Raw genomic sequence first — 22,153 nt, forward strand, 5'->3', positions numbered from 1 at the left:
ATAATAAATCTAAAAAAACTTCAAGAAGATATTATGTGTGTATACTACACAATCATCACTGAAACATATATGTTAATATGTAAAAGATGAACAGCATGTGCAAGTCTCACAATGAATTTTGATTCAAATTAAAACAAACAAGCAAACAAATACTTATTAGACTCCCATCCATAATCAAACTACCTTCAATTGGATAAACAGCTTCAAAGAATCTTTCTTCAACTGTTTTCTCATGCTCTGTTGGCTCTTCAAAGAAAAGCATTTAAACAATATTAAGATAAAATAGTTGAAATATTTCCATCTATTAAGCTAAATAATACTAAAGCTACATAACACAATGGACAAAAAAAGCAAGGCATACCAAAAGACAAATGTACAATATGTCTAAATATGTAATTTGCCATACATAAAAATAGATCAAAAGAAGGTATAGAATAATTGAAGGATTGTTTTGATTTGGGTACACAGACTTTTGGTTTTGTACATACCTGTAACATCATATGAATATTCTTCTTCTCTGTGGACAGAAACTGACATCTTTTCTTCTGAAACAGTCCATGTTTCTACTGTTGGTACTTTAAAGATAGGATTTTATTTTAGTATTTAATATTCTAGATCCACATTAGTGGTAGTCAGCATGTGAGTTTTTATCAGGTCTTTACTGAATTGCACATTAAAGTCTTAGACATATTTAGACAGTCAGTATTCATATTGTAAAATACTGAACACAGAGCAAGCACACAAGTATAATATTTAGTATTTGTTAAAGACTAAGGACACAGACACCTTTAGCCCTAACATTTGAAACAAAATGCATGCACAGGCTTTTGGAGATAGTACATCAGAAGAATTCTAAAGGTGGTTCTTCAAAGATATTTTTGGCCATGGGGACACAATTATACTTATTATGTAAGGTTAGGCCAGCAAGCAGAATAGATGAAGAAAAAGCTAAGTCACACTGCAGTGTGACTGTAGGCTCTTTAAACAAGAACCAAAAGGCTATCCACAAATATGTTAAAAACAGACTTTATAAGAAACAAAAGCATGGTAGACATACTAACTAAACACAGAGAGCAGTCACAGCATGACTACTCCTATGGATCCAGATACATACACACAGGCCCACAAATTCCAAAGAAGCACAGAAATACATTGGGTGCTGAAAAAAAAGTGTAAACTGCAATTCAAAGATGCTGATCTGTACCTTCTTTTTTCATAACTTTTTCTTCAACGACCACTGGTGTAGGTTTTGGTGGCAGAACTTTCTTGGTAACTGTTGGTGTTAGAATTTTGTTACTCAGTCAAACATTTAGCAAAGAGATAAAAATAAGTCTACAGAAATCTATCAATGATGAAAATACCACAAACACGACAAACAATCTAACTCATCAGCTAAGTCAGGCTTCTTAGAATCACATAAAGCAACATAAGAAATGTGTTTGTTTCTTTTCATTGTTATGTTCTAAAGATATTCAGGGCATTTAGCATACAGGTAATTTCCTGATACTTATTAAATTGCAGCTGAGAGAATCCTGCTGCAGAATGGGAAATGCTACACAAAAGGAAGTAGCTACTAAGAGAATAAGGGTGCATATTTATTTTATAACCAAAGAAGTAACCAAAGCATCTTGACAGATGGGTCAAAATGGAATGCTAAACAAGATAGGGATTTCACATCTTCAGCTTAGAATGAAACACACTATTTCACCCACAGCAATTTCATACATGCTTCCTTTCTTAAAGCATTGGTAGTTAATATTAATTTTCCCCTAAAAAGCTTTCAATCTTCTGTTTAAAGAATTCAGCAGAAGCTTTTGTTAGATATTTCAAAGACTGAAAAATTGATCAGACCATGTTGAGTAAAGACAAAGCATATGCAGATCAGCTAAGAAACGAAAGGCACAACTTTCACAGAAAGATGACATTAAGATAACTAAACAGTATTTACCCTCAGCCCTTTTGACTTTTTCTTCTGCAACCCTCTGAGTGGTTACCTCCACTTTTTCATCGACAGGTTTCTTGACAACTGCAAGTAATTCAGATAGATTTATTGTTTAAGTGATCTTGTAAATAGTTTTCTGGATAGAGACCACATAGAACTGGATGGGTTTTTTTGTTTAGGATGTTATAAACATTGTGCATCCTGTGCTCGGTTCAATGCATTGTTTAATGGTGGTGAATGGTGATGGCAGTGAAGGCCACTCTGCCCTGAGAGATATGCAGTGATCTAAGTGGAAACATTTCCCAGAAGGGCAGCATTTAATTTCTTACACGTTACTCCCATTCCCAAGGCTAATATACAGGGAGAAGGAAGGATAACTAAAGCTCAGTTTGATTTTACCATCAATTCTTGTTTTGATTCAACCACCTTTGAGCAGAGAGCTCAGAAATGAGGTGGGAGAAGAGAGTTGCCATGACCCTTGCTCATCTCACTGTTCAACATAAAGAGAATTTTCTTGTTTCCAAGGAAATATGAATAAGCAGTGCTAGTCAGCTTGAAGGAGATGCATACGACATCTCAATCTACATATCTGAATCTAACTCCTGTTAGTTTTGGGCGAAAGTCATACCTTTTTGAACAGTTACTTCCTTCTTTTCCTTCTTTTCAGCTATAATGGCCGGTGGCTTTCTCTCAGGCACGGGTTTCTTAGGAACTTCGGTCACTTAAACAAAATAACATCACTTAATGATAAAAAATGTGTTGCCTAAAGGCTCTGTAGACAGAAAGGTCCTAGTTATGCCATTATAGTTTTATGAATTTTAAAAACACACAGAGAGTTTTGGAGATCCAATTGTGGAAGTAAAATGTTTTGCTTATTTCCAAGGTTCATTTTTCTCATCAGAGCCAAAACTTGTTCCTCAAGGCATACATGTTGCTAATCCCCAAGACAGTTATAACATGCAAGAAATTGCAAAATACAGCCATAAACATCAATCAATAAATGTGTGAAATGTTTAAATATATCAAGAGTGCAGGAAAATTATAGAAGAAATAGCCAAAAAACTAAAAATTACACATATCCTTACTACTAAGTCATGTTAGGTTTCAAAGACCTGCAAAGTTCATTGGCAATGAATTTCTAATGTATCCATTCTTATCTGCATCCCTACCTTGTGATATCTTGTGATATCATCAAGTGCCACTTAAAATTTGTCAGCATATTATGGTTCCAGATATTTTAGCAAAAACAAAACAAAACACATGTTGCCTGGTTCAAAAGGTTGGGGCCTTAATAATAAATATGAGAAAAGAGAAGAAATAAAATGACATGATAATTCAAATACCTTCTTCATGAATTATTCTTTTTTCTTCGTAAGTCACTTCTTTTTTCTCGTAAGCTTCTTCCCATTCCTCTTCCCCTTCATCATAGCCCTCTTCCTTGACATAATAGTCATGGTCCTCACCATAATCTTCTTCCCATTCTTCATAAATTTCTTTGGGTGTTTCATGTATTTTCTTTTCTTCATGTATCTCTTCTCTCCTTGCCATGGATGTTATTTTGACTTCTTTGGGCTTCTCTGGTGGCACCTCAGGAACTTAAAATAAATAAATTGATTATTCATATCATAGTGTGGAATTCACAAGGCATATTGTATGTTCACATTTAGTGAAAATATTTTACCCCCATGGATGGTTTAAAGAAGGGACTATTTTTTAGGCAGTCACAATCAGCTTGGATCTTAAATGTATGTTTTTAACATAAATCCAGAAATCAAACAATTGTGAGAGACTGAAATTATTTCAAAACAAAACACTCTGTTTCCATAAGGTAATTTTAGTCTTTTAAAAAAATTTACAAACAAGGGAAAAAATTTACCTTTAGGTAGCAGGACTTCTTCAGGAGCTTTTTTAACCACCTTTTGGGGGACTTTCTTTAATGGAACCTTTTTCTCTGCTTAAAAATAATAGATTTAAAACTTTGAATTAAAAAACCTTAAGAAGCCCCAAAAAGCCAAACAAACAAAAATCCAAAAATCAACTGTCATAACGAAACATGAGCATAGTATTCAAATACTATAAGTACTTTTACCTGGCTTTTTCTCCTCTGGAGGTGGAACAAGAGGCAGAAGAATGGGAATAGGGGCAGCTTGTAGGAAAAATGAAATATTTAGAACAGAATTTAAGTTTGATATTTCCTTGTAAATGAAAAAAATCCTGGTTTGGTAAAATGGATTATATTATTTTATTGCAGCTGCAGAATAAAAGCAAACATGGTGCTTATTCTGAGAGTTTACAGCAGCTGAATAAATATAACTTGAGTAGGAACCCCCGGTTTACTTTTTTGAGGCCTGAATGTCCTCAGCTTTATTTTTATTGCTGCCATCATTCTCCTATCTTTGCAGATTTTAATTAATCTAAATATCAAATCTTTCCCTTCCTGCTGCCACTGGAAGCATTTACCAAATTATCCTGGAAAAAAATCCAAGAAGTTCAAATTGCTGACCTTTATAGTAAGCTACTGAACGTAACAGAAGTATAAATACTGTTTGTAGCCTGCAGTCCAAAACCAGAGCCTGGGGTGAGACTGTTTGCCATAAACATGAAATCCAATGTACAGCTTTAAAATAATATTTTTTTTTAAGGCAGTAATTCAGATAGCTTGTTTAAAAGGTATTTTTTGTGGCAAAAAGAAAATATTATAATTAAAAAAAATTATCAGAGAGGAAGATGGATATAAAAAGAAGATCAAATGAACAACTGATAGGAAATTGAACTGATATCAGTTGAAGAGTGATAGGAAAACATGATGGAAAATATTCTCTTTTTAAGAGAATTGAAATTCTCTTTTAAAGAGAAATTCTTAAAAATTCTCCTTTTAAGAGAATTAAATTAACTCCTACCACTGGTGGTGTAGAGTTTTTGCCTTCCACATAGCAAAGAAGCCTATCCAAATCAAGTCTTGCTCACAGGGACAATTAACTAGATCTTATTGCTGAGCTAAGATTTTTCTCTGAGGTTCCCACTGGCCTTCTGGTTCAGTGCAGATACAGAACAAGTATGGTTTGTTACCCTACCTTCAGCTGGTTTTTGAGGTGGAACTGCAACCTTGGCATCAGGAACATCTAGAAAATCAAAATGTTTAATTGACTTAATAAATACTACCAATTAAAAAAATTCAATGTACTCTCCTCAAGGATAGTAGTTGATGGTGTTTTAATCTTTCTTTTCGTAACATAAAAGGATTGTAGCTCGCTCCTCAAGCATAAGCTAGACAACCAATAGATAACTAATTGTATTAACTTTTCAGTTCAACCAGCCCATACAATGTTATGTTTTATTTCTAAATAATTCTTGCAACATTTGGAGTAGGCTCTTAAGAACATTCAAAAAAGAAGATCACTGCATATCATAAGGACGTGATTTTTACCTATTTTGTCTCCTTGGTTGTTGTTTTTTTTTTCCAGTTGCACAGAGGAGATCCTATATATTAATTGAATATCTTCATTGTTCTATTCCTTAGCAGTTAAAAAAATAACTTATGTGTTTTAGAGAATGGGGCATTCCATGTTGTACAAAATGGGGTTCCTATTAATGTCACTGGTTGTGGATTTGTCTCAGTATTCATTGCCACTACTCATGAGAATAATAGTTCCGCATGTCAGTGGATGAGGAATACTTTTCCGGATGTGGTTTATACTTACTCTAACCAGGAAAAAAAGATTTGAAAATAATAAAAAAGCAGAGCAATGCTTTAATTTTATGACAGAGTATTGACAAGATCTTATGCCAGTCTTGCTTGAGGACTTTACCTGGTGGCTTCAACTCCAGTTTGATTTCTGCAAAGGAATATTAGATTTCTTTTAGGACTATTGATTTTTCCAGAATCATGTTTCAAGCAAACAAATTTGTACATGGTTATGATCACAAATTTGTTTAGAAAATTTGCTAACCTTTGGTTACAAGATAGAGCTCTGCAGTGCTTCTTGCTTCTCCTCTTGGTTCAAGACGAGCAATTACAGAATACACACCTGCAGCAGCCAAGAATGTTCATATTTATATTCATTTATAATTTAAAACCAGACAAAAAAAACATATAAAAAATGCCACCAGCACAACTGTTTCATGCATTTTTACCTTCATCTTCTGCATTGACATTGTGAATAGTCATATAATGACAACGACCTTCACTTCTGAAGCTGTACTTGGGACTCTCTCTCAGTTCAGTGGGGCCTTTATACCATGTCACAACTGCATCATCAAAAGACACCTCACATTCGAAGGTTGCAGACTGGTGTTCACTCACAACGATGTTCTGTATGCTCTTGGTGAACTGAATTGGTTCCGCTGTTTTTAGAAAGAAAAAATATCGCTGTCAATTGTTATGCACCACCACGGCATTTACTGTAGCTGAATGCTTCTCACTGTTGTCATCAAAATAGGTAAATTTTAATGAGATAATAGCAACAGATCTTAAAAAAAGAAGAGTAAGAAAAAAGGATTCTACCTTCTATGAAGATAAGAATCAAGGTTAGAAGACATAAGAATTCAACTATAATAAGATTGCTGTGAAGATATGTTTTCTAAGAGAAGCCATAAAGGAAACTAAAGATAGAGAATAATTAAGAAAAAGTCCAAAGAAAGAGTCCCAAAGAAAACAGAAGCTAGTACCACTCAGATTGCTTGTGGGCTATGGGACATTATTAATCATGGTTTAGTGAAGAATACACTTAACCGAATTGCACAACTATGTCACATGTTGTTGGAAGAGAAAGGACAGTAAAATTTCTTATTTAGTCTGTTTCCAAGCTTTGGAATCTGTCTTTCAGAAATTCTTTTTATTTTCATTTGTTCTGCTAATGAAACCTCCAGAAAGTGTCACTATTGTAAGAAAGAGATTCTACATCTTTACAAACCTTCAATGGCCAGATCTGCCGTTGTCTCTAGACTGTCAAGCTTGCAGGTATACTGTCCCTCGTCTTCCGTTCTAACATCCTTGATGATGAGTTTGTGCACTTTGTCAGAGACTTGTGTTGAATATCTCCCTCCTATCTTAATGGGCCTCCCATTTCTATACCACTGAGACTTGGCATTTGGGATAGAGAACTGACAAGTCAGTGTGCATGTTTTTCCTTCCTTGAAAGTAGTGTCATGAAGATGCCGCTCAACTGCAGGTTCTATCAGCATGTTAAAACATACATTTTAACAGAGATCAGAGAGTGGAATAAATAAAGTGTAAACTAATTCAAATATTTACTTCAGAAGTAGACTTACCAATCACAGTTAGCTTGGCACTGGCAATATGTGGTCCACACACTATTCTGAAATTTCCTTGATCTTCAGGCTGGCAGTTTCTAATTCTCAGTATGTGGCGATCACCTTCAATTCTAATTTCATATTTGTCACTGGAGTCCAGTTTCTGTGTTCCCTTGTACCATGACAGTTTAATTTCTGGATAGTTAATCTTAATCTCACATTCAAAGATAGCATCCTCATCTGCTAAAACCGTCTGATTTTCAATGTCTCTGATCAGAGTAATAGGCTGGAAAATATTAGTTTAAGTTAATTTCAAGTTCCCCTGTTATAGGCTTGAATATTTCATAAATCAGTCCAAAAATGCTTTACCTCTGTTTGTGTGAGTCGTTGCTGAATAAAAGCTACAAGTTCATCAAACTCCTGATCTTCCCTTTGAGCTTTCTCTGTGAGCTCAATTTCCTATAAGAATGCAGAATATACTCAAAGATTAAAGGATACTAAATGTCAAGCTGTCACATTTATCCAACACAGAATTCATTCCTACATCAAATTTTATGTAACTGTACTGTAACCAGGAAATCTTCCCTTTCTAACAACTGCAATCAAGTTATGAAGACAGAACCTACTTAGCCTAGAAGGCCCATGTTTTCTTCTTGGATTTGAGCATGCAAGACATTGAGAACTGCCTGTAAAAGAGCTAAAGAGGAACCAGAAATTTCTCTACACATCGTAACTTCAGAGCTTCCAGAGTGTGGGCACCATGTCTGCTCAAGGGAAACATATTACTCCTAAGAGAACCAATGCTGCAGTCACACTGTATCTTACCAATCTATGGCTTTCTTCTGCTTGGGTTTGCTTTAGTAACTCAAAGGCTTGTAGGAGGCCACGGAAATCTGTAATTCCATACATGCGAGCATATTTCTCATATTCTTTGGGATCTACATTTTTGAGAAGTTCCAAGATATCAATAGGTTGCTCTTCCTCTTCTTTTCTTTTTGTTGGAGTGCTATTCAAATCAATAACAGAAGTTAACTAAGCAGCATTTCATTCCCAGAAAGCTGTTTAATGAAATATTGAATCACCTCAGAGCTGTTCTCTGCAGTAGAATCCTTTAGCTTAGTCTAGTCAGGTGCTTTTATTTTTAGTACAGTTATTCCTATTTAACAATTTTTTAAAAACTATATCTTGTTCTGAGATGCATAATAAAAAATTTTTCTTCTGTGTTGATAGCAAATTAATCCATAAAAGCTTTCAATATACCTTTTTAGTTTTGCCCTGAGATCTCCTTCAACAACTTCTTTCTTTCTTTCTTCAACTTGCAGGTTTACACTCCTCTCAATTTCACCATGTTGGTTAAAAGCAACACACTTGTACATGCCAGAATCAGTTTTTATTGTGTCCTTTATTTCTAGTTTGGCTTCATCTCCTCTCTGCTGGATTATAATGCGGCCTCCCTGGTTGAGTTGCCTCCATTTTCCCTTCATCCACTTAACATTTGGAATTGGATCTCCTCCAACTTTTGCAATAAATGTTGCAACGGTCTCTGCAGAAAGATGCAAATGAGGAAGCTAAATCTTTCCAGTTCTTTATGACAGAGGGATATCATCTCAAACAAAAGGTGTAGGCAAATAGAAGACATTGTACTGTATTGAAAAGAGTTCTTACTTTCCATGACTTTGATACTCTGAGGCTCTGACACAAAATAAAGTTTGCCTTCCATGTCTGCTTTCTTAGCTGCTGGAGCAGCTGCCGGTTTTTCTAAAAAAACAGAGTCAGAGAGTTATAACAGATGGCTTCATGTAACAGTTTATGTTCATAGGTGATGATGTTTCTGAAGGAATTGTAAAAAAGAAATTAATTCCTGAGATGGAACAAAATACTATGCAAGAGGTAAAAATCCAAAATATTTTCATATTGTTTTAACCAACTTGCAGTTTACTTTCCAGATGAAACTGTCCACAATGGACTATACTGTGCTGTTCAGTAAGGCCATTTATACTCTCCATGGATGCAAATCCACAGATAGATATGCAAATAGAAAGCCTCATTTTCTAAAATGGATAAGTTTTTTTGGTGAGGGTTTCTCTTTTCATTCTATTTTTGGATAATATACCGTAAGAGTTACTTGCATAACAGTGATCTGTTGAATTCTCCTGGTTTTCTTTGACTTCGTCCTTAGCCTAGTGGCTAACCATGTAGTGGAAAGGATTATTTGTGCATACTGCTGGGTTCTTGTCCTTTATGCAGCGGTAAAGCAAGAACTACACAGAAGGACTCATGTTTAGACACTATTTACTTTCAGCTAAAAGGTCAAAATGTCCTAGAGCTGTAATAGTCTTAAAACAATTAGGCTCTAAGGCCACATGCTCAAATTCCTTCTGTATATTCCTTTAATAAACACCACTTTTGACATGCTTTCCATAAAACATGCATGTCCAAGTAATTTCACCCATTTAGCTTGCATTTTTCATAAATTTCATGTTTAGATAGAAAATAAATTTTTAATCTCTTTGGTAGGAATGTACTATTGCTTTGACACTGATCTTTCAGCATTTATGTCACTATTGATATATAAATTATTGTTAAATACTCTGTTTTACCAGATTCTATTATTTTATAAAAAACTAAAAGTAAATAATTGTTTGTTATTAGATTATTAACTTTTTTGCTCCACAGAAAAAAGTGGGATAGCGTTTTGGTTGACATTTTTGTCATATGCCTTATTTTCTCCATGTTACTGTACCTTTGACTGTCACTTTAGATTTGCAAGTATCAGTGCCAGCTGCATTTGAAGCTTTGCATACATATTCTCCTGAATCTGATTTGGTAACTGCAGCAAGTTCTAGAAGAGCTACTCCATTAGCAAAGCTGAAGTTGCATCTGTCTGAAGCTCTTATTTCTCTTCCTGCCTTCAGCCACTGGATCCGGATTGGCTCTGATCCCTGGACATGACAGCTAAGCTGCAGGGTATCACCTTCCTCTGCTGCTGCTGGCTGAAGAGGCTGGTCAAAAACTGGAGGCTTTTTAGGTTCTGGAATATGAAAACGCTTGAGTGAACACTCAGGGAAGTATGATCAAGAATATAAGAGAAAGAGAGATACATGTGATTACTAAGGAGGCAATGGCAAGGAATGGAGGATGATAAACAGAAGTCTGAGAATGTCAATCATAATGTTATAAAATGGAATAAATATCAAGAGAGCATCACAGCGTATTTGCTATATAAACATGCAAGAAATATCTTTATCCTCTCAGAAAGAACCTTTACACGCAAAAAATAGTATGAGATCAAAAGCACTATTAGGTTACAGAACTACATAAAAATCTTTAAAGAAATAAACATGCAATTTCCTGCAAGACTATTATGATGAAGTGTCATGCTACCACAACGCAGTGTCAACACAGCCTGAGCTTAGATTTCATTACACAAACCCCCTGTTACTCCACTGAAACAGCATGATTAAAAATTCAACAAAAATTTCACAAATATTTTGACGTCCACTTTAAATCAGTCATAGCAAATAGAAAAAAAGAAGCTTCTCCTTGAAAAAAAAATAATCACAAAAATAAAATAATTTCTTGACTTTGTGGTTTATGTGAATCACTGGACTAATCACTGCTGTTAAGGTAAGTAAAGCCAGTTTATAAGAGAGATACTATATACTTGCAGCTAAATAAAACAAATAAATTGTTTTTAAGCAGGAAGCAAAGAAAAACAAGACTTCAACTAACCTCTGATAACAACAGAAGATGTACTCAACACGCTTCCTGCTTCATTGGACACTTTACAGGTGTATAAACCAGCATCTGATTGCTCTACAGCCTTTATATGCAAAAGTAAGGTATTGTTTTTGAAAGATAATTCACAGTGAGCACTTGAATGGACTTCCTGATTATTTTTGTACCAAGCAACAGTCAAAGGCTGAGAGCCGGAAACACGACCCTCAAGTTTAAGTTCATTCCCTTCTGTTTCTTCTACTGCTTCAGACAGTTTCTTAGTAAAAGTTGGAGGAGTTTTTCGTTCTGTAAAAAGAACATAAATTCCATGAATCTATCTTGAGATGAAAAATCCTAAAGACAATGCTTCAAGAAAAATTTGAACATTGGGGAATTGATATTTTCTCCCAATTAAACTGGATATGTTTTTTAAGTGAAATTATGCTACGATAAACAGCACGAGCCTTGCTCTTACAGTCATTGTCACTGTGTTTTCCTGTTTGAAAAAAAATTCTCTTACATTGATTTAAGTCATACACCATTTAAATAACCACAAGAGTTTTGTCAAAATCTTAAGAAAGAAATAGGCCAGAGTCTATTGAGAAAGTAGGCCAAAGAAAATGTTTGATTTCTCCTCCTGTTGCTGTTAGTGACCCTTCCTAATTCCCATAAAAGATTCATATGTATCTCCAGATAGGTACTCTCAGGCTACATGCCAAAAGTTTTCTCAAAGTTATCTTGCAGTAATAGTCCAACTTCCTTTATACCTGAAGGAAGAAAAATGTAAACACAATGTACTATCTATTCAGTACCTTTAACAGCCAGTTGAGCTGTGCAAGAGTCCTTTCCAACTTCATTGCTAGCATAGCATGTATATCTTCCAGAATCCCCCCTGTCAACTCTCAAGATGGTCAGATGGGCTGTGTTGTCTACATAACTGATCTGATAGTTCTTTCCTGTTCTAATTTCTTGGTCATCTTTTGCCCAAGTGACTCTAATAGGCTGTGTTCCAGAAACATGACACTCAAAATCAGCACTTTCTCCAATAATGCCATCCACAGGTGTAAGTGGGATGTCAAAGAATGGAGGAGTCTTCCCTTCTGAAGAGTGAAAGAAATAAAAACTCGTCATTTAAAAATCTCAATTTACTTTAAAACTGTGAGAAATAAGAATCTCTTGTGCAATATTAAATCCATACATAAAGCAAAACTCAGTTTTAAGACATTTCCATTAAATATTTCACAGCCCACCAACCTGTAAGGACAAGCCTGCCACTAGAAGAAGCAGTCCCAATAGCATTGACAGCTGTGCAGGTGTATTGCCCAATAAGGCTCCTATCTGTCTTCAAAATCTGGAGAGTTGCTACGTTATCTACAAAGGACGTGTGAACATTGTAGTCCTCTTTTACACGCACGCCGTCTTTAAACCAAGATACTTCGATGGGTTCTGAGCCAGCAATGCCACAATCAAATACAACTGGTAAGCCAACAGTTTCATGAATGTCTCTTAATTTTCGTGTAAAAGAAGGAGGAAGTTTACGCTCTGTAAGAGAACAAGTGTACAGTGAAGTCTTCCAGAAGACACCAGAACCTCTTGCTGCACTCAGCAATAATCACTGACTAATATGCTGCAGAGTATGGTGGACTTTTGCTCATAACTTCCACTTAAAAATATTGTTTAGCATACCACTTATTTTGAACTTGTTGTAAAGAGCCCTGCGCATATGGTTGCAGGAAGAGAGGTCTCTTTTTATTTATCTTAGAGCCAATGAGCCTCAGGATTGCTAATACTGGAAACAATCAAAGCAATATCCTGAACAGGGATGGAAGATACAGAGGCTTGTAACGCCGCAGAAGAGCTGTGGTCATTAAGTGTTGTATTTCAATTAGCTTTACTGTTAGGCTTTTGTTAGTAGAAGAAAGTACCACAGGTTACCTTACATGTCAAGAAACAGTAAAGTGTTTTACGACGTAGAGGCAATTATTGTTTTCTGAAATAGCAAAGCATACTTAAGAAAAATAGGCCATTTCCCTATATTTAAAATTGAAATATTCACCTTGAACTGTGAGCAAAGATGATGAAGAAGCCTCCCCAACAGAGTTTTCTACTTTGCAGATGTATTCCCCACTGTCACTACTGTCTACCTGGCTGAAAACCAGAGTAGCAATTTGGTTCCTAAAGTGCATTTTCACAGTTGCAGTTCCTCTCAGCTTTGTATCACCTTTGTACCAGGACACAATCATTTCTGGTGTTCCAGCAACCTGGCACTGTAAGGATGCAGAATCCCCAACAGTCACCTGCACTGGCTCCAAGGGTGTAATGAAGTAAGGTGGTTCTGAAGGACAAAGACACACCATTAGCATACAAAGATATTGCATGATGACCATTAGTAGTTCAAATAACACTTGTTGAACTGCTGCTGGCTTGACGCACCTAGTATTGTGATTGTACCATGACAAGTATCTTTCCCAGAATCATTTTCAATATGACAAGAATATTGCCCTTGATCTTCTAGTTTGCTGTTAGGGATTTCCAGTATGGCAGATGTGTCTGTAGTGGTGATGCTACACTTTTCAGAGTGCATTATTTTCACTCCATTTTTCTTCCATGTCACTGAAATTGGTGGTGTACCCATATATGTGCATTCCAAGATTAAATTTTTCCCTTTCTCTACACTTAAATCATTAACCTTCTTCACAAATTTGGCTGGTTCTATAACGAACAACAGGAAGAAAAAAAATTAAATAAAGACAAGAGATCATCTTTAAGAAGCATAAGAAGCAGTAGTTTGCACAAACCTTTGACAAAAAGATGTGTTGTGCAAGAAATTTTCCCTGCCTCGTTAGAGACTTGGCAGGTGTAGTCTCCACTCTCAAGTGGATGTACATCAAACAGCTCCAGTTCTGCAACTGAATCTTGCAAGGTGATATTGCATCTGGCTCCTGGTACTAGCTCAACACTGCCTCTGAACCATTTAACTTCCAGTGGAGGGGAACCTTTTATGATACTAGTAAAGGTTATGTTTGCCCCAGATAAAACATCCAGTGGTTCAGGCTTCTTCACAAAAGATGGTGGTTCTAAGCACACAAATAAAACAGACAGAAAATAAGTACATTTGAACTTCTTTTGAAGATCACAGTGATCAGAAATACTCAACAAAGAAAAAATTAACTCTTTCTGAAAAGAAATTTGGCTCTGTTTCTGGCTTCTTACTGATACTGACCTATAACACTCAAAAATGCGCTGCATTCATCAGACCCAGCTACATTAGTAGCAGTGCACAAATAAGTTCCCATATCAGACTCCTGAAGTCCATTCACTTTCAGAGAACAGGTATTGTCTGTAAGAGTAGCCTGATACTTCTCTCCACTGGTAATCTCTTGTCCATCATGAAACCAGGAAACCAGAATGGGTGGTGACCCATAAACTTTGCACTCCAGTACAGCAGAAGCACCCAGCTGACCGTAAGTTTCTTTCAGTTTTCTTGTGAAAGAAGGAGGTATAATACGATCTGCATTTGTTTCAAAATAAAAAAAAAAATATGTAGAAATTACCATACAGGGTTCTTAAATGCAGGAAGTTCTCTGTGCATAATAAAAGTAGTGACCTTTTCCTGTATCTGCTTTGGCAATATACTCTGAAACAGCTAAGTATTTCTAAAATAGTAAATGGTTAAGGATATGCTGGAACTTTCAATTATAATCTTTGAGGAACAACTTTTGTTTTTTCTATTCTTTTTCATAAGAAAAAAAATTACACCAGCTGTTGAAGATAATATGTAAGATTAAAGCTGAAGAAATCGAGTCCTTTCAATAACTCCTGCCCCTCAGATTTTAGGTAGGCATCTATCCTTGATGCCTGTCAAAGTGGCATGCCAAGTACTCCTAAGATTGTACAACTCTCTTAGGTTGCCAATCACAACAACCACTTTGCTATCTGAAGGCTTTGTAGAGGAACTAAAGGATCAGAGGTGACTCAGAATGAATAGTCAACTAACCTGAAACATGCACTGAAGCTGTGCAGCTGCTTTTACCAACACTGTTTTTCACCTCAAAGGTATATTCTCCACTGTCTTCTAGTGTTGCATTGAGGATCTTAAGTCCAGATACTTTGTTGAAGAAACTGATTTTATATTTATGGTCAGTGGACAGTTCATTGCCATCCTTAAACCACCTAGCAGTAAGCTCTGGTGTGCCATCTACTGTGCATTCCAGAGTACAAGAATCTCCAGCTGTAACTTTGACTGGGCCTGGCTTCTCTACAATGACTGCAGGTTCTGCAATGAAATGCAAGTCAGAAAACTTTTAGGACAATGAAATAGCTATTATTATGATTAAAATTTAAGTTTCAAAGCATCTTAAAACACATTGTGTTTTTTATCTCATGCTACCAACCTAGCACTTTCAGCATGGCAAAACATTCCTGAACTCCAGCATCATTTTTTATCTGACAAATGTATTTCCCAGCATTTGTTGCTTCTGCATTTCCAATCTGCAGACTTGCAATGTTTTCTGAGTAGGAGATCCAAAGATTATCACTTTCTCTGATGATTTCTCCTTTGTCTTTTAACCACAGAACAGAAATGGGCTGTGATCCTTGTACTGCAGCCTGCAGTTCAATTGACTCCCCAACTACGACAGTGAGATCACTCAGCTTCTTCACAAAGGTTGGTGGTGCTATTTAAGAGAAGATATTTAACAGTAAAGAACCCTGCCAGGAGCAGAAAAGTAGGAGAAGAATTTCAGGAACAAAGAAATGCCAAGAAGATGCCAATCTTTGTACAAACCTCTTAGTGTTACAGAGCCAATACAGGAGTCACTTCCTACATCATTTACAGCCTTACAGTGATAGTCACCAACATCTGCAGTATCCACACTGAGAATGTGAAGACTAGCTATGTAATTCTCAGACATGACCTTATACTTCTTGCTGCTCCGAATTTCTCGTTTGTCTTTATACCATGAAATCTGGAATGGAGGAGTGCCCTGAAGCTCACACTCCAGATGAATATCAGACCCTTTCAAGGTCTCAACTGGATGGGGCTTCTTGGTAAAAATAGGGGGTGCTGGAAAAAAGAAAAAAGAGTTATTGTTTGTGTTATTTAAGCAAAAGAGATTAAAGAAGACAGAAGATTGAAGTAACTCTTCTGATGCTAAATAGCAAAGACAATAGGTAAGAAAGAGCTGCCACAGAGATCAAAAACAGACAAGAGGTTTGCCATCTACTCAGGTAAGTTTTGGCCTCTGACAAAAGAAAGTGGGATTTAAGAGCTTTTCCTAAAGGAGGACCCTTAATCTTAGAAAGAGAAGGCAAGAGCTGAGATTCTGACCTTTTACTCTCAGTGCAGTACTGGTGCTTGCACTACCCGCTGGATTCCGAGCTTCACAAGTGTAGTCACCACTGTCTTCAACACTGAGATTGTGCATTTCAATGACTGCTACTGAATCCACAAAGGACATTCTGTATTTTTCACTGGGATGGATTTCAGTTTCACCTTTGTACCAGGTGACTTTGATTTCTGGAGATCCACCTATCTTGCATTCATACGTTGTGGAATCGTGCTCTTTCACAAGTTTTGAGGAGTCTAGTTTCTTTATAAACCTTGGTGGTTCTGGAAAGCCAAAAAGGAGAGATGATGCTTTAGACTGCACTAATTGTTTGAATAAGCAGGGAGATGTGTAACTGAAACTGTAGAGTTTAGGGACTTAAGCAAAACTTCTGATTTTGCAATTGCTCTGAAATTTTTTTAGATTATTTCAAGTTGGTCCAAAATGCAGATTAAGAAGAAAACAAGTTTTCCATATGCATTTCAGTGAGTTTCTCCTTAGTTTGCTGACCCACTTTACCTCTCCTTGTATGTATTCACTAGAGATTAGTTGATATGCGTAGTTTTCTTTACAAAATATGCTCTTGTTATATATGTGTAATCAAAAAGCCTGATGCAAATGCAAGAATCCAACTGTTCAGCCAAAAAAAATGTTATTAAAAGCATTTATGTTAAGTATTATAGCAATTGCTTTATATCCTGTGATTAATAATTAATGCAGTCAATGAATGTATCTGCATTATAACCCCTCACAGATTTAATGCAAAACATAAAGTTGCACATAAGGAATCAAAGTTAAGGAGCTTAGGTAGCAAACAAAAGAGCTTAGAAATAATCATGCTGAGGAGAATTATGAGATGGCTGGTTTTATAGACTTGGTGTTAAATGTCCTGTGACTGAAAAGTAAAACAGATGGCTACATTTTGTTCCATAAGGAAGGGAAAGGAGTGAAAGTTTGATACTTTTAATCAAAAGTACCATCTAGATGATTAGAATCACAAGAACTGAATGCTCATAGATCAAAGCTGTAACTAGTAAAACCAAGAGGTGCTAATGTGGGCACAACAAACATCTCTCTGCAAAACAGGATGAAGTGCCTCTTTGTGTGGCTGTAAAGTGTAGGAAGAATATCTAATTAATTTTGGATTATTTCAATCTGTGGGACAGTGGCAGAACATCCTGTGTTGTTAGAAACAAAACTTCCTGAGTTTCTAAAAACAGAAATGATGATTTGTTAACATCAAGACTCTTGGAACCTTAGCAATTTACTATTGGATTTCACTTTGAGAAAGAGCTGATTATCTATCTGCATACTAACAGCTGCTGAGTAGTCACACACTGATTCCACTTCTTTCAAAAAATGAGGGTATACACATTAGTAAGGTATATATTTATGATGTAAAGCAGTTCTAGAACACAAAGCAATTATTAAAACTACAGATTGGGAACATTAGATGCTAGAGTGAGAAAGTTAATAAAAAGCTGTGAGGTTTTCAAGGTCATTTAAAAGAAAGATCTTAATTCTACAAACAAAAGGCTGCATGTCATAGAAGTGAAACAGCATATGCTCAAATGAAACACATGCAAATCAGTGCACCCAAAAAGATTGACGGTGTAAGTTGTATAGAAATTGCTTGAAAACAATCAACATCACTAATTTTACAGCCTTGGGGAAACTGCACAACACTAAGAAGTGTCAGTAAATTCAGGATAAAAAAAAAAAAAAAATACTCCTCAGGATTTTACAAAGAAAGACTTGAAGAGTTAAAAAAAAAAAAATAAGGTCAGCTGGGATCATTTTACAAATGGTAATGGTGTTAAAATAAAGCTATTAGCAATTATATAATTGATAATAAACAGAATTATTGTGGTGGAAAGAAACTTTAGATCTTTTAAAGAGGTTTGATTTCTTGCTACAGTCTTTCAATGCATTTTGTATGTTACATTTCTTCTTTTACAAAATCAGTAAAATTGAATTATCCGGAACAGCTATAAATATGTTTCCACCTACATTGAGGAAATTGCACTAATATACATGTGTCACTTGCACCAAGACAGTCTAAGCCATTCATAAATTTAGATTTTACTTTTAGATCCACACACTATAAGGAGAGGTGAAGTGTTGGGTGGGCGACAGGATATTTGTCACCAAATGTGCTCTCAGATCCCCCAGCTTTGCTGTTTAGAAGAGCAATTTTCAATGTTTTCAGTCTGTGAAAGAGCAAAGCTATTTGTAGGAGCTGCACATACAGTAAAAATACCTTTAAGCCTCATAAGTGAACTGAATTTCTCTCAGTTTCCTTTCCCTGCCCTGGGCAACCTAGTGACTGTCACTGCTGCAGAAAGACTTTAGAAAGACAGATTTTTCTGTCCAACGGAGCCATTCAAAAAGGCCCAACAAAGTAGTAAGAGTTAATGTTTCAAAGGAAGAATCCCTTTTAGAAGAAAAATCAGGTACAATACCAAAGCAGAAGAAATATGAGTAAGTATTTAAGTATTACAATAACATTTAAGGGAAATAAGACATCTCAGAGTAACCTCTTGTAAAAATTGTTAGTTGCACACATGTCTGCATTCAGGTCAGAATGTGTTTTCCAGGTGTCTGCCTTGCAAAGAAAACCCCATAAACACTAGAGCCCACAGGAGTACCTTGTACAGCCAGCTGAGCTGCACATGCGTCCTTTCCAACACTGTTGCTGGCAGTACATGTGTAGAGTCCGGCATCCCCTTTACCAACTTTTAGGACTGTCAAGCTGGCTGTGTTTTCCACCAATGTCATTTTGTAGTTGCCACCTGGACGAATCTCTCTGTTGTCTCTGGTCCAAGTAATCCTCATGGGAGCAGAACCAGTCACGTGGCACTTAAAGGTTGCGCTTTCCCCTAGTGCCACATCGATAGATAGCGGCTTGATGTCAAAGAAGGGAGGTCGCAGGTGTTCTGCAAAGAGGAAAGCATGGCAGAGCTCACCACCAAGCCTGCCTCACCATGCCTTGCCCATTGTCCCTTGGCCACCATACAATGGGCAGAGTGGGAAAAAAGGGTGGAGAAGTAAAAGAGCAAAGATGTACAAAAGATTTTCATTAAAGTGTCATCTACAAACCTGTAAGGAGAAGTTTGGCACTGGAAGAGGCAGTCCCCAGAGCATTTTGGGCTGAGCAAGTATATTGGCCACAGTAATCCATACTAGTTTCTAAGATCTGTAAAGTTGCAACATTATTTAAGAAGGCTGATTGCATGTTATCAGTGTCACTTAAGAGAGCCCCATCCTTGTACCAAGACACCTGGATAGGCTCTGAGCCAGTTATGCGGCAGTCAAATGTCACCGGGGCACCAACCACCTCCTGAATATCTTTAAGTTTTCTGGTGAATGTAGGGGGAAGTTGACGTTCTGCAAAAAAAAAATAATAACCACTACTATCAGTAAGAGCCAACCTTGAATTAATTATCTTTGAAATTAATAAAACCCCCTTTCTGTAAACAACAAAGAGTTCCTACAAACTACCCCACAAAAGAGTGGCTTTTGGCCCATCACCTTTAACAACAAGCAAAGCTGTGGAGGTGGCAAAGCCAATGCTATTTTCTGCTTTGCAGATATATTCTCCAATGTTGCTATCCTCTACAGCAGAGAATGCCAGTGTTGCCACATTGTTCTTGAAGTGCATTTTGTAAGCCTGTGTTGATCTGAGTTTGGTGTCATCTTTGTACCAGGACACCTTGATTTCTGGTGAACCGCCAATCTGGCATTTTAAGGTCAAAGGCTCGCCAACCTTCACCTCCACACGGTCCAGGTGCGTGACAAAATAAGGTGGTTCTAGGGAAGGAGAGAACGTGGTGAGCAGAGGCAGAGCATCACTGGGGTGCATTAGGGGGATCAGGGGTGATGAATACCTAAGATAGAGACAAGGCTGTGGCAAACATCCCCACCCGCCTCATTTGCCACCTCACAGGTATATTCGCCTTCATCATTCTTTGTGCTGTTGAAGATTTCAAGGATGCCAGATTTTTCAGTAGTTGTAACAGTGCAGCGTTGAGACTGAGCAATGGGCATCCCATTTCTTTTCCATGTGACAGAGATGGGAGGAGTGCCAATGTAGCTGCTTTCCAGCACAATGGACTTCCCCTGCTCCACACTGAAATCACTTAATTTCTTCACAAAGACTGCAGGCTCTGTGGGGAGGTATGAATCAATAGTAAGAGGGACAGACGTGGAAGAGCTGCAGGCAGGGAGTGAACGAAGATAACTGTGCATTCATGCACACACCCAAACACACCTTTCACAAAGAGCTGTGTTGTACATGAGGCACTGCCAGCATCATTTGTGACCACACAGGCATAGTCCCCACTGTGGCCTGGCTCCACGTTGTACAGCTGCAGCTGTGCCACAGACTCATGGAGAGAGATGGAGCAGTTGCTGTCTGGCACCAGCTCCCTGATGCCTCGGAACCAGGTCACTTTGAAGGGAGTACTGCCCTTGATGTAGCTGGTGAATGTCACATTTGATCCAGGCAAAACTTCCTGGGGATCAGGTGTCTTCACAAAAGAAGGTGGTTCTAAGGATCATGCAAAGAAGTGAAAGATGTTAATAGGAGGGTCTCTGTGGGGAGGAGAATGAGCAGGCTTGAGTCAAAAAGAAAAAATAAAAGAAACCATGGCAAAAAGCCCCCGAAACTAAACAAACCATGAAAAAGAAACCACAGGAAACCAGAGAAAAGAAAGAGAAGAGGGAAGAAGATTTTTGTTGAAGGCATGGCAGTATCCTTCCACTGACCTTGTACAGTCAAGAAGGCACTGCATTCATCAGATCCAGCCACGTTGGCTGCCACACATGTATAAGACCCTGTATCTGTGACATCCAGGGCATTCAACTTCAAAGCACAAACATTATCTAAGAATGAGATTTCATGTTTTTCTCCACTAACAATCTCATTCCCATCTTGAAACCAAGACACAGATATGGGAGCTGTGCCAGACACTTTGCACTCCAGCAGCACAGAGGATCCAAGCACCCCATTTGTCTCCTTTAATTTTCTTGAGAATGAAGGAGGAACGAGGCGATCTAAGTAGGACAGGAAGAAGAACAGGAAGACAAGTGTTGAGGTTTCATTCAAGGGCAAGAAAAGGGGAAAAAATAAAAGCTTTCTTTAAAGACAAGAGTGAACAATAAAGACATAGAGCTGACCTGAAACATCAACCGAAGATGTGCAGCTGCTGTCCCCCACTTCATTGTGCACCTCAAAAGTATACAAGCCCCTGTCTCCCCTGTCTGCAGAAAAGACTTTCAAAGTGGATATATTGTTGAAAAAGGAAATTTGGTATTTGCGGTCACTCTTTAGTTCTCTGCCGTCTTTGTACCACTTGGTGATAAGCTCAGGTGTTCCTCCTACTTTGCACTCCAAGGTAAAAGGATTGCCGGCCATTACTGTGATCGGCTCCGTCTTCTCTAAGATGACTGCTGGTTCTGAAATAGGAAGGGAGGGGTCTGTGTGTCACATTGAAATCTACTCACAAACCAGTGAGCACAGGGTGTAAGCAGAAGGCAAAGGCTGCTAGAGCCAGCTGTGCAAGCTGTAAGACACAGTACCACCTACAGTGGAGTAGGCTATACCCACCTAGGACCTGTAAAAAGGCAGAGCACTCCCGCATGCCAGCATCATTTTTGATCTGACAGATGTACTTTCCAACGTCAGTTCCCTCTGCACTGGCAATCTCAAGAGTTGCAATGTTGTCCATAAACCACATTTGAACATTTTCACTCTCCCTAATAACTTCACCCTTATCCTTGAGCCAGACAACAGAAATTGGTGGGGATCCTTCCACTACTGCCTGCAGGGCAGTTGGCTCCCCGATGAAGATTGCCGTGTCACTCAGCTTCTTGGCAAATCGTGGAGGTTCTGATAGCAAAAACAAGGAGGCAG

The 22,153-nt window shown here is 37.4% G+C and overlaps 1 protein-coding gene across 4 annotated transcripts in view; it reads right to left on the bottom strand.

The window, feature by feature from the left end:
• The window catches only part of TTN (titin), a 236,211-nt gene that overhangs the window by 142,778 nt on the left and 71,280 nt on the right, over positions 1-22,153 (bottom strand). For 2 of the 4 annotated variants that reach the window (XM_041473527.1, XM_041473524.1), the window contains 38 exons: positions 21,848-22,129; positions 21,418-21,696; positions 21,007-21,294; positions 20,510-20,788; positions 20,127-20,405; positions 19,771-20,049; positions 19,339-19,626; positions 18,888-19,175; positions 16,242-16,523; positions 15,699-15,977; positions 15,307-15,588; positions 14,910-15,188; positions 14,136-14,423; positions 13,711-13,989; positions 13,346-13,624; positions 12,969-13,247; positions 12,167-12,454; positions 11,725-12,012; positions 10,928-11,218; positions 9,939-10,226; positions 8,861-8,953; positions 8,456-8,738; positions 8,021-8,201; positions 7,565-7,654; positions 7,214-7,481; positions 6,856-7,116; positions 6,077-6,286; positions 5,893-5,970; positions 5,752-5,778; positions 5,017-5,064; positions 4,032-4,088; positions 3,819-3,896; positions 3,286-3,537; positions 2,571-2,663; positions 1,949-2,026; positions 1,205-1,273; positions 489-575; positions 184-246 (listed from right to left, as the gene is read on the bottom strand). In XM_041473527.1, the coding sequence (XP_041329461.1) occupies positions 184-246; positions 489-575; positions 1,205-1,273; positions 1,949-2,026; positions 2,571-2,663; positions 3,286-3,537; positions 3,819-3,896; positions 4,032-4,088; positions 5,017-5,064; positions 5,752-5,778; positions 5,893-5,970; positions 6,077-6,286; positions 6,856-7,116; positions 7,214-7,481; positions 7,565-7,654; positions 8,021-8,201; positions 8,456-8,738; positions 8,861-8,953; positions 9,939-10,226; positions 10,928-11,218; positions 11,725-12,012; positions 12,167-12,454; positions 12,969-13,247; positions 13,346-13,624; positions 13,711-13,989; positions 14,136-14,423; positions 14,910-15,188; positions 15,307-15,588; positions 15,699-15,977; positions 16,242-16,523; positions 18,888-19,175; positions 19,339-19,626; positions 19,771-20,049; positions 20,127-20,405; positions 20,510-20,788; positions 21,007-21,294; positions 21,418-21,696; positions 21,848-22,129 (7,980 nt within the window). The remainder of the gene's footprint in view (positions 1-183; positions 247-488; positions 576-1,204; positions 1,274-1,948; positions 2,027-2,570; positions 2,664-3,285; positions 3,538-3,818; positions 3,897-4,031; positions 4,089-5,016; positions 5,065-5,751; positions 5,779-5,892; positions 5,971-6,076; positions 6,287-6,855; positions 7,117-7,213; positions 7,482-7,564; positions 7,655-8,020; positions 8,202-8,455; positions 8,739-8,860; positions 8,954-9,938; positions 10,227-10,927; positions 11,219-11,724; positions 12,013-12,166; positions 12,455-12,968; positions 13,248-13,345; positions 13,625-13,710; positions 13,990-14,135; positions 14,424-14,909; positions 15,189-15,306; positions 15,589-15,698; positions 15,978-16,241; positions 16,524-18,887; positions 19,176-19,338; positions 19,627-19,770; positions 20,050-20,126; positions 20,406-20,509; positions 20,789-21,006; positions 21,295-21,417; positions 21,697-21,847; positions 22,130-22,153) is intronic. The other 2 variants (XM_041473526.1, XM_041473525.1) reach the window with 1 other exon arrangement.

Source organism: Pyrgilauda ruficollis, unplaced genomic scaffold, assembly GCF_017590135.1.
Source record: "Pyrgilauda ruficollis isolate IOZ18807 unplaced genomic scaffold, ASM1759013v1 scaffold3, whole genome shotgun sequence".
Lineage (NCBI taxonomy): Eukaryota > Metazoa > Chordata > Aves > Passeriformes > Passeridae > Pyrgilauda > Pyrgilauda ruficollis.